General features: G+C 42.2%; 1 protein-coding gene across 1 annotated transcript in view; it reads left to right on the forward strand.

Moving 5' to 3' along the window:
* Window positions 1-15,376, forward strand: part of usp32 (ubiquitin specific peptidase 32) — a 50,532-nt gene that overhangs the window by 16,078 nt on the left and 19,078 nt on the right. Inside the window, exons 3-8 of the mRNA XM_070905931.1 lie at window positions 4,457-4,562; window positions 6,078-6,196; window positions 6,666-6,825; window positions 13,811-13,942; window positions 14,067-14,174; window positions 14,560-14,675. Coding sequence (XP_070762032.1) covers window positions 4,457-4,562; window positions 6,078-6,196; window positions 6,666-6,825; window positions 13,811-13,942; window positions 14,067-14,174; window positions 14,560-14,675 — 741 coding nt within the window. The remainder of the gene's footprint in view (window positions 1-4,456; window positions 4,563-6,077; window positions 6,197-6,665; window positions 6,826-13,810; window positions 13,943-14,066; window positions 14,175-14,559; window positions 14,676-15,376) is intronic.

Below are 15,376 nucleotides of genomic sequence, written 5' to 3' on the forward strand. Positions count from 1 at the left end.
CTCAGTCACAACATATTCTTTTGCCTGGAGCTCTCCTGTGTCCTCCTCCCCTAATTAAATGCCATACATCCAGGGAAGGGATGCAGCACAGGTACTGTAGGTGGATCCGCAATAACCTGAAAAGAAAGTGCAGCTCCTGCTTACCACAAGATGACTTAAAGGTCCCATGAAAGGGCGTCATTATTTCCTTAATGTCATGCATTTAAAGAGCATGTTGGGGCCAGACATTGGACAGCAAGGGATCAATCTTAAGTGTAAACATAAAACTAACAATATGACAATATGTTATACCGACATACATTTCCGTCATGCACACACACATTTACATGGATACCTCTTGTTTCCTTCACATGGAATGGACTGAGCTGTTTGCCTCCACTTTTCCCAACTGGTTAATGGTATGTTGCACAGTTGAGAGCTGATTTTCTTCCTCCGGCTATTGAAGTTGGCAGAAATATTCAGTTCAGCAAACCAACCAGTTTGAGCTGAGTGATTTGGCATTTGGAAAATGAGGCCCATGGTACTGCTCGTACTGCTGTACAGTATGATGATTTAAGAGTATCCATTTTTCATGAAATGGCTCAACAAAACCCTGAAATATTCTGGTGTACAGATGCTCAAAAACAGGATGTTGAATATTGATATATGTTTAAAGATCTCCTCCAGGCACATTACAAGACATATAAAATGATCTGTATGTATGTGTGTCTGCTATAATACGCTGTGGGGAATCCCTGCACACATACTGTAGCACTTGGTTACTTCTGTTAACCCATCAAAACACAGAAAGCAGCCGGACGATCTGTCTGTTAAGGTAGAAAAGCGCCATATCAATGCGGTCCATTTACCATTCATTGAGCACTACATCACGTGTCTTCTCTCCCCTTTTCTCTCAGCGTCTCTCCGTCTCCTTCCTCTCCTTTGTCACCATGGCAGCAATTATTGCGGCGACAGCGGTCCAGATCTAAGGTTACCGCTGGTCTCCTCAAACAGAAACATGGCTGCCTCACATTCTGACAGTTCAAAGGGAGCCCGAGCCTAATCAGTCAGTCGGGGACGCGTGACGTGTCGTTTTTTTTTTTTAAATGTGCAGAAATCTCAGTGACACAAAAAACAAGCCTGTCTTTTGATTCTTCTTTTGATTATTTGTTTTGCGTTCATGGTGATGGTAGACCACAGAGGATGCGCTTTGGTCATATAGTTTGACGATACTGAATATGCTGCAGGCCTCCGCAGCAAACTGTTACATTCAGAAGGAAGGGCGCCATTGCCGTGGTGATTAAAGTAGTCGCTGGCTGAATTGATGCACCAGCAGATCGTGAAGTGACAGCGCGTTGGCATTAACAGAACTGTTGCAACTGATCTTATAGGTGAGATGTAAAAGTCAACATAAGGCATAAGTGGCAAGTAGTTGCTGCCTGGATTGCTGATGCATCAGTTGCAAATAACAACTACAAAATGATGTAATATGGTGAAGAACAAATACATTGGCAAACAGGAACAATGTCTACGAGTAGATCTTCCTCACCAAACCCCAAACTAAACGTTGAGCTTCTCCAAACTGGACTTTAGGGTTAAGGAGGGTGGGGTTATTGTATTGTAAGAACTTCTGAATTGCAGGTCTAACAAGAGTTGCACAGATTCCATTGACCCTAATTACGAATTGCATAACATCCCTCTGTTACAAACGTTATGAGAAATCCCGTAAAGATCCGGTCAGCTTGTCAAAGCCAAAGCCACACCCCCTGCTTCCGAGAGAGCGGCTCACCCCAGAGCCCACCGGTCCAAATGTACAACGAAATACATCAAAGTTGTTGCTTGGCCCCCGGATGTACCTCCAATGAGACCAAAATACAAAAAATGAAGACACAGTTCCAAAACAGATGGCCGTGCCTGACGTGAATCACATGCCGAGCCTCCAGTCACTAGATGTCAACCAACCTGAACACCTGTGGAAGATTTTGCAACGTGTTTGTGTGGTGACAGCGCTCTCCGCCACCGTCATCAAAACACTGAACGAGGGAATATCTTTTGGAAGAGCGCTCTTCTTCTCTGCAGTAGAAGTTCCACACATTTGGAGGATCTATGGCAAGGAGCAGTGAAGCTGTTCTGGAGGCTGCTACATGAAGGCAAACTCTTCGTAACAGGTTTTAGACAGGTGCAGCTGTGTGGTTTAGTGTTTGTGTTGTCAGTATAGAAAAGCAGCACTATCCAGCTTTTTTTTTTTTTTACTTAACCCCCTTTCTGAATCAGAAATACTTTATTGATCCCTGGGGGGAAATTCCACAGTTGCATGTGCTCCCATTCAAGTGTAGAAAAGTAGCATAAATAGATATAAAGAATAAAAATAAAATATATACATTTACAATATTTACATGAAAAATAAAAATATATACAATAACACTGTATATATATGTGTGTGTGTGTATATATATATGTATATTGAGCCATTTAAGAATACCTACTGACCTTTTTGCAACTTGAAGGCAGCATGCGTAGTTTTTTTTGTTTGTTTTTTTTTACCGTAATTTCATGCAAACATGATGGAATGTTTTAAAATGGCTTCATGATTTGATCTCTTTTCAGTTTCACTCTATGAGCGGTGACTGTAAACGTCCTCAAAGCATTGGGCGTGGAAACAGACTAGTAGTAACACATGACTTGGTCCTAAGGGGTTGCCTCCGAATTTCTGTGTGGATGCCGCAGTCAGTTTAAAAACACGTGTATGTATACATGAATAGAATGCTGAGATGATAACGCATGTGAGACGTTGTTCTCGCCCTGAAATGTTGCGACATCGACGGGAGCCACATTCGAGATATAAATATAAATTGTCAGTCAAAAACAACACTTTCCTGTGTCTTTGTGACTTTGACATTGTGACAGATGTCACACTGCCATCTCACCGGGGAAGTAAACACACTGTCAGGCCGACTGACAGTAGAGTATGGCTCCGTACAATACAAGATGTCCCTGAATGAATCATCAAGCCATTGTGGGTTTACTTCATTCATTCAGCAGTGGTTCAAACTGGATATCGTCGTTAACGCAGTTTATTTTCATACATACTGTTACACTTTAATAAATAGATCAATATATATAATAATCGATATATGTGTCTTTTATACTTGTTGATACTTTGATTCCTGCCTATTACTACATTGACATGATATTTTTTGAAGTCGTTTCTGTAATTGAATGCAGAAGGTGATAAGAATGCTGCAGATAGGGGAAGTTATAGTGCATAGTATGACGCACTTTGACTTCCCTTATTTATTTTTTTTTTAAACCACAAGTGAAGCTCCTCTGCTGTGCGTGACCCCACTGACATGGACACACTTCATTATCTCACTGACTGCAGAGTCACCTCTCTACAGACTCACAATACATCCAAGACAACTTCATCCGTTTTGCACACGCTACTCTGTAACCTCCTCCTTTGTCCTCTGAGTAAGTAGCAGCCACCGTGGATGAGCTCGGCAAACATGCGCCAAAACATAACATGACACTTCACTGCCTCAAAGTCCTCTTAAATTTGTAGATGGTTATGACCATGCCGCTGAAGCAATTGCATCTTAATGTACTGTTCCCACTGAGTTACGGGTTTGTATTCAGAATCCAGATGTTTGGGGGGGAAATCCTGGTTGCTAGTGGTTGAAGATGCATACCAAGTGTCAACAATATCCCCTGTTCACGTCCGTTTGTTACATGTCACCCCCTTCAGTCTCTCTCTGTGTGCTTTGTCCCTGAATGCTACTGAACAGCTTAAATGCCCCAAAACAAATCTTAAAACAAACAAACAAAAAAAAAGGATACCATTTCAGTAACATCTGTCACTGATACAAGAAATCTGAGAAAATAGTGTCTGCGAGCACAGAGTGTTTGATCTGCTGCTGTTTTTAATTCAGTAAAAATGAAATAAGGACCAAATGAAGATTCATCCCACCCCTAATTTCAGCCACGTGGCTGGTCTTTGTGTGTGGGAGGAGAGGACGAATATGAAGACGCAAAGAGATCACGCTTGAACCAAAGCCAAGCATGTGTACCCCACAAACGAAACAAAGTGATCTTGTCGTAAGTTATCTGCCGGCGTGCCCACTGTTCGGCTGTGCAAGTGTAAATTATGTTTGAGAAATAGGACGTGTCCTCACATCGTCAGCGCATTACTTCATGATGGGCTTCACGCCATTTAAAAGTCTGCACAGAGGTTGTTTTAATTGCGTTGCTGTTTTTTTTATTGGATTGTAGTACATTTTTACAGGTGTTAATGATGTATCAGCCCTTTTTATTGTCTGTGGAACACAATCACATTGACGTGGCAAAGAGAAAATGCTTTAATCAGACTCACTGGTGGCAGTTTGCAGAGTTCCCTGTTTGTCAGACGTATAAGAAATGAGTGGTCTTCTGCCTGTGCTTCTTCTTCTCACGTTGTCCCGTGTGTTTCTGTGTGTTTTAGGTGATCTACACCTCGTTCGGAGGCTCGTCCAAAGGGCTGCACTTCAACAATCTGATCGTGGGTCTGGTGCTTCTGACCAGAGGACGCGATGAGGAGAAGGCCAAGTGTAAGTTGTGTCTTGTGAGTTAACGGGGGAATCCGTGTTGACGCTGTCATGTTCCATGTTGTTCTCTTGAATGTCAAATCTTTGAGATGTCTCGGGGTGAAAAATAGTTACAGTAACCGGTTTGCTCATGTCAGAGTAATTCCACGCTCTTTGTCTGACTTCTGAGTGGCACGTGAAGGGCATATAAAGAGCATTAAAAATGGCTCTAAAACGGCTTACAACAGCATGCGTGTTCTCTGTGTTGCTCTGCCCACCAGAAGCAGGCCGCGCAGAAGGGAGTCTTTTTAGCTCCATATGATGCATATGGAAGGAGGCTAATTATCAAATTCCTCGAGTAGTGGCATGAGTAGATCCCATTTCGTGCAACGAAAGCTCTCATCCTCTTGCTGGAATTGCCAGAGTTGCACCGGCAGATTCAAAATATTTCCTTCACTTCAAGGTGCGCTGCTGTTCCATCCACCTCCCTGCCTGTATATTGAGGTTAGGTTCACAAGTCAAACGTCGAGGAACTGTTGTTCCACTGTTTGATTTATTGTAATTTGTTTTAGTTTAGTAAAGAGGTATTTCCCCCCTTTTAAATATAAATATAATCCTCAATATAAAAAAAAGTCTCCTGGAGCATTTTATGATACCATAGCTTTATGGTTTTAAATCATGGCGGATGGCTGAATTCAGAATACTTTGGTGTTGCAATTGGGAACCAAACGGTGCACTGTTACTGTTGAGTTCATCCATAATTGTCCCAGAATTTGACTGAATTGATTTAAGCTGAATACGTAATTGGGGTTCTACAAATGGCGCGCAATTGAATTTTAAGCTCTTTGATGATATGTTTTGTGCCACAAATGCATCTTGGGACTTGTGTTTACTTCTCTACTCTAATGTTTTTTATCAAAGTACCAGATATTTTCTAACACAGTTAGAACCTTAACCTTTGTACTGGTGATTCAACCAGGACAGTTGCATGGCTGTCAGTCACGTCACATTGTCCTTGTCCAAAAGGAGCAGGACTTGTACTTCCAGAGCCCCAGATGCCCAAAATAACTCCCGCAACTTCCCACTTATAGCTAAGGTCATCGGGTCTCATTTGAATGGGCTCTTTCTGTTTGTCTGACTCAGACCTAGCAGAGTAAACATGGACCTCACCTATGTTTAATGGTTGACATGACTTCACTGGTCTTTAAATTGACATGAAAATAAGTGTAGATACTGACAAACTTTACTTATTTCATTGTTGGGCAACCATGATGGTATTAAAGTGTTTCTTTTTTTTCATGTCCACATTTCTTCCCTGCCATTCTTTTAGTCTCTCTCTCGCTCTCCCTTCCTCATTCTTATTCTGATAGTTGTGGTTGACGTGTTGCAGGCAGTCTAATCCCTCAGGACGTTATTGACATTGTGGCTTCTATCGTCCTTCCAGCTGCTACGTGCAAGAGGCCTGCCTTCCTGTGATAAAGCTGAACTCTCTCTTCTGACACTGTGTGTGTGTGTGTGTGTGTGTGTGTGTGCTCACAGACCTCTTCAGCCTGTTTGCCAGTGATCTGGGCGGCTATGCTGCAAGGGAAGATATAGAAGCTGTTCTGCAGGTCCTGGATGGAGAAATCCCGGCCTCCCTCAAGAAGTGCTTCAGTGAGGTCAGCAAACACCGCATGGAGGAGCGTTTACAAACCATAAGTAGTCAAAATGTTTCTGTTAACTCATGTCGGACTCGGTAATAATAACACCACCAAGTGAGCCACAGACTCATAACTGGCATGTCACCCACATCCTCTCCTCGGCTCATTGGCGTTTGGTGTCATCATTCCAGAGGTGTTTGTCACATGCTCATAAGACAGCTATTGTTGTGAGTTTCCCCACATGGAGCCAACTCCACGGAGATGGCGCAAAGTTTGGCGTTACAGCAAGTCATTGTATTGGTTATTAGAATACAAAAGTGCCTTTCAAATCTCAACGCAGGGAAGTAAAAAATCACAGTAAAGTAAACATCCCACCATTAATCGCCATCGTGCCTGTTCCTGTAAATGAGCCTTTAGACAGGAACACATAGGGTCACAGGCCGATGCGGACCTCATTTCTAACTAGCCTAATTGTGTGTTGTGACAGGGTGACAAGGTGAACTACGAGCGCTTCAGGAACTGGCTCCTGCAGAACAAGGAGGCCTTCACTTTGTCCAGATGGCTTCTGTCCGGAGGAGTGTGTGTCACGCTCACCGATGACAGCGACACGCCCACCTTCTACCAGACCTTGGCTGGCGTCACACACCGTAAGTCCCCAAAACACTCTAAAATCAACCAAGTTTGCATATATTGCATGTCCACTCGTAAATGAAAGCCAGATAATGGCCAGTCACTAATAAGTGCTTGGCATACCCGTACTATAATGTCTCCCATGGTGAATTCAGCATAATGCAGATTCCCACAGCACTAACTCTGTCAGTACAACAGCAGAATCATGTCACACTCACCAGTTTGCTTTGAGAAGTCACATTCTCATTCACTGATTCATTCTAATCGCTTCTTCTGAACCAACTTTTTGCAGATGTTTCCCATTAAAAGCCTACCAGGTAAAGGGAGGGGTTTATGGCCCTTGAGCCGCTGGAAAGCTTTTAATGTGACACAATTGCAGAAAAAGTTTTCTTTTAAGTAGCTCAAAGGATAGGTTCACATTTTTTTTTCTCACTCCATGCATGAATACAATCCAAAGTTTGTCTGAAGCTTATATAAGGCTTCAGTAGTCACAGTTAGACAAATCAAGTGGTTATTCTCCAAAGTCCTTCCACTGTAGCTCAACGTGAGCTCCAGGGAATTTTATACTAAAAAGACGTCTACCTTGAAAGATAGCTACTTGATTTGTCTATTATTATCTGTATTAGCTTCAGATAAACTTTAGAATACATTTTTTGCACAAAACAAGGACTGTGGATTTTGTCCCCCATCACTTCCGTCGAAAAAACAACATTAGGAAGGGGTCTTTTAATGGCCAGTACGAACAGGAGGACTGATTGATCGAAAAAAGTAGACCTGAACATCTATGCAGGAAGTGTTGAGTTCCATTGACCTAACAGCAAAGTAGAAGACAACAGGTAAACAACAACATCTCTTAAAATAGTCTTAAAATATCTACCCAACTCCAAAGTGTCTAAAGGTTTTAGTTTTATTTCTAGATATTTGTTTACTTTGATTTTGAAGAACGAGTGCTAGGCCTTGGAAATACGTACTTTTGGGGTTTTTCAGGGATCTGCAGATACACGGTAGTCCGAGTGTGTGCTTCAGTCTGCCATAGTTCCCCTGCTACACCTTCCTCCCCCTTCTGCCTCCCTTGTAGAGTGCAGTTGTCGCAAGAAATACCGCGAATGGCTCACAACAGTTGTTTAAGCTCGAATGAAGTCCTTGCATTTTTTTATACCCCCCCCCCCACCATGTCAGTGGAAATGACTGACGGGCTCGACTTGTCACCCTGATTCATTCACTCGCCTCTTTTCACTCAATTTTCCTTTTTCATGATTCCATCTCTCCCTCACCAAGCCAGGCCTCTCTCCCCCCCCACTGCTGCCTTCTACATCCTCTCCATCACACTCAGCCCTGCACCTGACAGCTTTAACTGCCAAGGTTGACTTTAAGTAAATAAAGTATTTGAGCGTGTTGTGTTATTCTTGCCTAATGGTAATGATTGATGTGTGAAATGACTAGAGGCACTGGATGGTATTCAGCTGCTCAACAAGTTAACCTGAGGATCAATATATATACATATATATATATATATATATATATATATATATATTTTTTTTTTTTTTTTTTTTTTTTTTTTTTTTCAAGGTTGCTTCTTTTATTAAAATGACCTCAGAAAAATCAGGTGTATAAATTCCACACAGAAATGTTGCCTTTATTTATTAACCTTCTTAGTGCAAATGCTGAATTTGGTGTCAGTATACAGCACGTTAGCTGGCATAGTTCCCTCCTACAAACCAACATAAATTGCTGTTGACTCTGGTCTAATTCCAAACAGGGCAAAAAATGCTAGTGGGTAAACTTTTGGGTAAACTAATGAGGTAAGCGCCTGTTGAACCAAGGTGCAGCAGTTGAACCTGTTTTGACGCTGTTCTGAAGTCATTTTTGCCCTGTTATGGCGCTCATTAGTGTTGCACAGTACACTGGTACTGTAGTACAATAGGCATGCAAAGACATGCAAAAAACAACAAAGAAAAACAGGGTGCCTGGTAGCCTAGTGGTTAAGGCGCATACCATATAACCTCACTGTCCCAGGTTCAGTTCTAGCCGGGGACCTTTGTTACATTGCATACCCCCTCTATCTTTTAGATAGGTGGCTCTACACCATCCCCGCTAAAATCTGTACAACCCACAGTTTATTCTATTTAGCCAAAGTTCTCAGCTACTTGTGATAAGACAACTTTTAACATTTGAGAACTTCTTTTGTGTTTAATTTATGGGGGCTTGCATGCCCATTGAAAGACAATGGGGGAAAAAATGCAGTTGTGGGATGCACCGATCCAATTTGCCGGAAAGTGGCATCAGTGCTGATGCAGATCTTATTCAGCGGATTAGGTATCAGCCGTGACATGACAGATCCGCATTAAAACCCTTATTTCATTTATTAATTATTTGTTAATTAACTCCCATCAGTTACATACAGTCAGGATGGGCTGCTGACAATTTTTTTTAGTGACATTTTAGTGCCATGCCACCTCATGTTACCATAAATACTGCTATCAGATCGGTTCTTGGTACGCAGATATTGTATCTGTACCAGTAGAAACATTTCAAACAATACCCAGAGCCAGCAATAACATGTTTTGGTTTTCAGTATTTGAATTCAGAAATGATATTGGTAAATTGTGTCTTGCACAGTCGTCCTCTTTTTGCTTGACTGTGGTATGTGTGTGTGTGGGAAATGTAGATTTATAAGTTCCAAGAGAAGTTGCGTCGTTCTGTATGTCGACATTCATGTCTTCATGAGACGGTTGTAGACATTTGTCAATTTTTCAGTGCCATAGTACAGTTTAAAGACAGTACGTGAAAAATGAAAAAAAAATGAATGAAAAAATGAAACATACAGTGATATAGTTCCTTAAAGTTGCCTGCCAAGTAAATTTAGCAAGGCTTTATTTTGCCAATTAAGGACAGAGGGCTGGAAAGAACCTGTCTTGTCAAGAGAACCTGGACACTGCCTTTAATCTGCCTGCTCCCAGTTTATCCTCTTAACTTTGTGTCTCTGTGTGTCTCTGTGTGTGTGTGTTTGTGTGTGTGTGTGTGTGTTGGAGAGAGAGAGAGTGACTGACACACTCCTGCTTCATGACTCTTTCCAGAACAAGAACGTAAAGCTTGACTCATGGCAGAGCTTAGCGCAGTGGATCCTCTGCTAACTTGCTAGCATCACTATCACAATATTATGCGAGTAGAAATCAGTGGGAATAACGGCCTTCCGGACAGGATGACGTAGATTCTGTTGGGCGGTTATCACGGGGGAGTTTACTATGGTACATGCCGGCTGTGGCAGCACCTCTCTAAGGATGTTCCCTGGATGATGGTATGGTATCTCTGCTGTCACTCGGAGAGAGTCGCACCTCTAGGTGGGTATCAGGCCAGACAAGGCACCTGCCATAGAGACAGACGCAGTAAATTGAGTCATTTGTGGCCAGAACTGTTCTGTAATACCTGGAACTTGTTTGTTTGGTTGTTCAACCTTTTTAATCGACATTGATAGAAAAGGCCATCTTACTCTGATTAGTCGTTGTCATTGGTTTCAAGAGAAATAAATAGGAATTTATATTTTTCATTGTTCGACCTGTGAGTAGGGCTGGATATCGAAACCTCATCACTTTTTGGTAACACCCAAAATGGGCTCGTAGATCCCAGAAACCGACAGGTACGAAAAGCTTGCATCAAATGTCCTGCCGACGTCCGTTCGCTTGTCTTTTCCAATTTTTGATCAGATGGCAGATTGAGTAATTGTTTTTGTTGAAACAACATTAGAGAACTTTCCATTTGGTATCAGCACCATATCGTATCGGCAGTAGTATTAAAAGATTTCAGTGGATACCCAGCCCTACTTGTGAGGCATATTGTGCTTTTCAAGAAATCCATATTGGCAGTGTTTGCCTGCAGACCTGAGTCCAACAGACTCTGATGTTCTGCTAGTGTTCTGCATCTCAAGGGTGGCAGGAGTGCAAGTCTTTAGGCTCATTTACCACTAATACTTTCAAGATCCTTTCGCATTTGGCAGAGTAGACTGCCAAACTCACATTTTGACTTCTGCCACAAAGATTTGAAATTCAACAACAAAAAAAAACAAAACACTGACACCGATGTTAACGTTGAGCGCTACACTGATGTTTGTAGAAGCAAGGAGCGACCCTGAGATGGATGGGAGGTGGGCAGGAGGCGATCCATAGTCAGGGTAATGAGTTTTATAGATTAGCAGTCAGACGGTAGCACAGCCGTCATGAGGAATGTTGAGCATGGAACCCAAGTGTTTCGTTTCCGTCTCGTCTACCAGGACTAAACATGGATGTATTTAAAAAGCTACTGTGTCATTCTTTACCATTCATTGATACGTCTGCTTTTTAGCGTTAGCTTTATTGTTTAGGACCACAGCACATGGGTGAATGTGTGCTTGTTTTATGATGATTGCTTAGGAAGTGTTCTTCCCTGGTTTTTGTTGAGTTAGCAATGTCCAACTGAGCCTTTGAGATGGAAAGGTAGTCATGAATCTCTAGTGCTCGCTCCTGCCTTAGTCCATAATCCTCAATAATTTATCAGTCTCGTATTATTTCCTCCATGCCATCTCCATATAGTCCCCTTCACGTCCTAAATCATTGATTTCGTACTCAGTGCCCCCTTTTAGTCTGTTTAGCCTTGTAGTCAAAGTTAAAACGTCTGAGCTCAGGAAACAGTTGAACAGTGGCAGTAAAAAGGTGATTGAGGGCTTCCCAGTCAGGCTAAGGTTAACTGTCCTGATGTTTACCTCTGGACTACAGGGAATCAAAACCTGGATGAGAGAGGAACATACCTCTCAGACAGTCCTTCCTCCAGTGTGCTGCTTCACCACCACAGCCACCATCATCCCATCTGACTGGAAACTGTGGCCAAGAGCTGCTAAAAACAAGCTTTCAGGAAGGTTGTTTTGATAGCCCGACTGGGAAGCCGCAGTCCACTTTCTGCCAGGAATTGACTGCCATTTGATTTGGGTGTCTGTTTTTTTTGACACTCTTGTCATATGTTTTGGCTCCATGCCAAAGGCTAGCTGGCTAGCTGCTGAATCCTATTACCTTAAGCTGTGGATTAGCATGTTGAAAGAGGGAGGCTGGTTCAATGACCCTGGCAGAGCTTCTTATGCTATATTGGTCTGATCCGTATCACTTCGTTACAAGTTGAGCCAAATATCACTCAACCCAATGGTACGTAACCCCACCTTGGGTTTGCTGTGGTATCGTGACCACTATCACGTTTATTCTGCGCCTCGCTAGATCACAACATGCAAGTGCTCTAATTACAGCATAAACATACTTACTTCCATATCTTAAAATATCAAGAATAAATGAAAACACAAGCCTTCATAGTGCTTGCTAGCAAATCCTCACATAAGAGACGCTGTAACCTGCTGTACAATTAATTGTATGATAATTAATCTAAGTAGTTTATTCATTGTCTGTCAACAGACATAATATTCAGTTAACTATCATATCTGACAAAGAAGAGAAGGAAATCCTTACACTTGAGAACCTGAAACCAGAGACATTTTTTTTTTTGCTTGAAAAAGGACTGAAACGATTAACAATGAAATCGAAACAGTTGATTTTCCGTCAGGTGACTAATTGATTTATTGACTCAGCTCTAAATACACCACAGGGTGCACATGGATTGAGACAAATTTATGCATTAAATCAATGAGAGAAATTACAAATACCATTTTAGGAGGAAAGCATAAATTATGTAATTTAGCCAATTCCAATCTCTGGAATATATTTGCTTGAAGATAGTTGATGGGAACCTGCACTTATTTACAGTTAATTTAGCCGAAATCTTAGAAATCTGTGTAAAAAAAAAAAAGAGAAACATGAATGGAAGCTTTGGTCATTTTGGTCATAAGGCTAAACAAGCTGGTAGATAAGACTGACTGAAGATTGACTGCAGAGAGTAGAACGCTGACCAAGCTGCTGGTTACCATGAGCGACACCTTCCACCCCCTTCACCACACTCTGGTCAGGCAGAGAAGACAGGCTGGTTCCCTCCTAAGGTGCTCTGTTGAGAGCATCAGGGGGTCTTTTCTTCCTACAGCTATTATGTGATGAGGAGAATCTCAGTGTGGGGCGGTGTCACTGTTGTTCTCCGTACTCCCACACTGCCATAACAGCTCTCCACCCACCAGTCTTTGATGAATAGTTGCTCACATGTTTTCTTGCTGCTCTGCACTTGAACACCTTATTCATTATTCATTATAACTTGGAGTTAATACTTTTCTCTATTGTTATGCATTGCACAGTGTTGCGGTTCTTACGCATTACATTAAATATTATTCCATGACATTATTACATCATACTACATAGTTTCTTCTTCTTCTTCTTCTTATCTTACAGTATATTGTATATATGGGTGACTATATAGTGCTGGAACCATTAATTGCTTAAGATATAAGCCAGAATCGCAGATATCTCTTAAAGGGCTTTACAATCTGTACATCAATTTGAATGAGTAAACAGAGAGACCCCAGGGAGAGCAACAGAGGAGGGGGTCCCTCTACCTGGGCGTACAGACATTCAATAAGTGTTGTATACACACAGTAGCAGACTCAGATGTACATTAATAACAGGATGGAAGTATTAAGTAAGTAAAGTGCAGGCATATAATGTCATAATAAGTGCAGTGTGATATTCTTAAAGATCTTTAGGAAGTGTGTTGGGAGTGAAAACGATGTTGACCAACTTTAGGCTCTGCCAAGAGACTGCAGGACTGTGTCTCCTCTCTGTTTAATGAATGAAAGCACAGGGATGTAGGCTTCCAGTCTGCAGTTACTAGTGCTTGGAGAGTATAGAATAACCACTTTGCGTGTTCTTAGTTGGTATGAACACCAGAGAATGTCAGTAGGCCACATCCACACATTGCAATACAAACCTAAAGCTAAAACTTTGAATTGTTCTGATATTTCTGCAAAACTCAGGGAGCTGATTCCTCTTAACAGTGTTGCACTGACTGTGTTTTTGACTTTGGTTTCCTCTGTGTCCTGTCCTGCAGTGGAGGAGTCTGACATTATAGACTTGGAGAAGCGCTACTGGCTGCTGAAAGCCCAGTCCAGAACCGGCCGCTTTGACTTGGAAACCTTTGTCCCACTGGTCTCTCCTCCCATCCATGCCTCACTGAGTGAAGGTAAGGTCCCGTGTAGGTCTTTAGGCCTTTAAATTCAAGCCCTTGCCAGTGAATACAGCCCTATTCAAAGACTCGTTCTTTGTATAAACATTATCTGTGTTTGTTGATCTTGGTTTTTTTCCAGGCTTGTTTCATGCCTTCGATGAGAATCGGGACAATCACATCGACTTTAAAGAGATCTCTTGTGGACTGTCTGCATGCTGCAGGGGGCCCATCGCCGAAAGGCAGAAATGTAAGCCGTGCTGCGGTTTTAAATCATTACACATGAATAAATCCCAGAGGCTTCACATAATCACACCAAGCCTTTTTATCGGAAGAAGTGCAGTCTGTTTCTTCTTTGTAGCTGTTAACTGGAGTTCAAATGTAAGTTGAAAAGCGAAAAAAGTGTTGATTGGCGGCTGCAAGTCATCAGTGCGCAATCATTGTTATCGTCAGAAGTTTTATTGGTGCTTGAGATTACATTTGCACTGTCGGAAATGGAAACATATTGGATGTCCTTTTAATAGACTAAACAGCATGGTGTTGGGTTTCTAGGAAGTAGAAACCGCTACTGTGCTGCTTCATAACCATATTTGTATTTCACCACTACATCGCCCCCCCCCCCTTTTCCCTGCCAGTTTGCTTCAAAGTGTTTGATGTGGACCGTGATGGGGTTCTGTCTCGAGATGAACTCCATGAAATGGTGGTGGCCTTGCTGGAGGTGTGGAAGGACAATCGCACAGACACACTCCCTGTAAGTTCGCGCGCACACAACGAACAGCGATGTAGGTATGGACTGTATGTGGACAAATGGCCCTGCTCTACAGACTTACACTTAAGTGGCCACGGTTCTCCCCCCAGGAAACTGTTGAGTGGTGCTAGTCATGGTTCGTGTCTTCTGATGTTAGCAGAGGTAGTCTTTATATCGAGCTAGGTGGACCACCAATCCGTACAGGAACAGAAATGTAACGTTTTTTTGTTTTAGGGGGGAGTTAAGTGTTAGATAGTGAACCATTTCTTGACAAAACAACAGTTTATTCATGCCAACTTCTGTGCAGCATCTCTGGCTGTAGCTAAAGTTCCCTGATCCGGTCGGTGAGCACAGGTTTTGGATTCTGCACAGACACAATGGTACCGAACCTTGCATCACTGAAATACTTCTAGCACAAAACTCTCCTTAAAAACTATTAATTGTCTTTTTCTGCACGGGTTAGAAAAAGGGGGGACACAACATGGATACAAAAGGAGTTGTTAGTTAGGCAGGTTTTCCAGCCTTGAACAGAGCTAGGCGAGCTGTTTCCCCTTTCTGCTCTTTGTACCTGTAGTCCTCATGCTAAGCTAGACTTATCAGTGAGATTGACATCGATCTTGTGCTTATTAAAATGCTATACAATCAGTTTAAAGCCAAGAGAGCTGGCTTGACCTCATCCCAGATCAGATATATTTGTGGTTATC

The sequence above is a fragment of the Enoplosus armatus genome, chromosome 5, assembly GCF_043641665.1.
Source record: "Enoplosus armatus isolate fEnoArm2 chromosome 5, fEnoArm2.hap1, whole genome shotgun sequence".
Taxonomy (NCBI): domain Eukaryota; kingdom Metazoa; phylum Chordata; class Actinopteri; order Centrarchiformes; family Enoplosidae; genus Enoplosus; species Enoplosus armatus.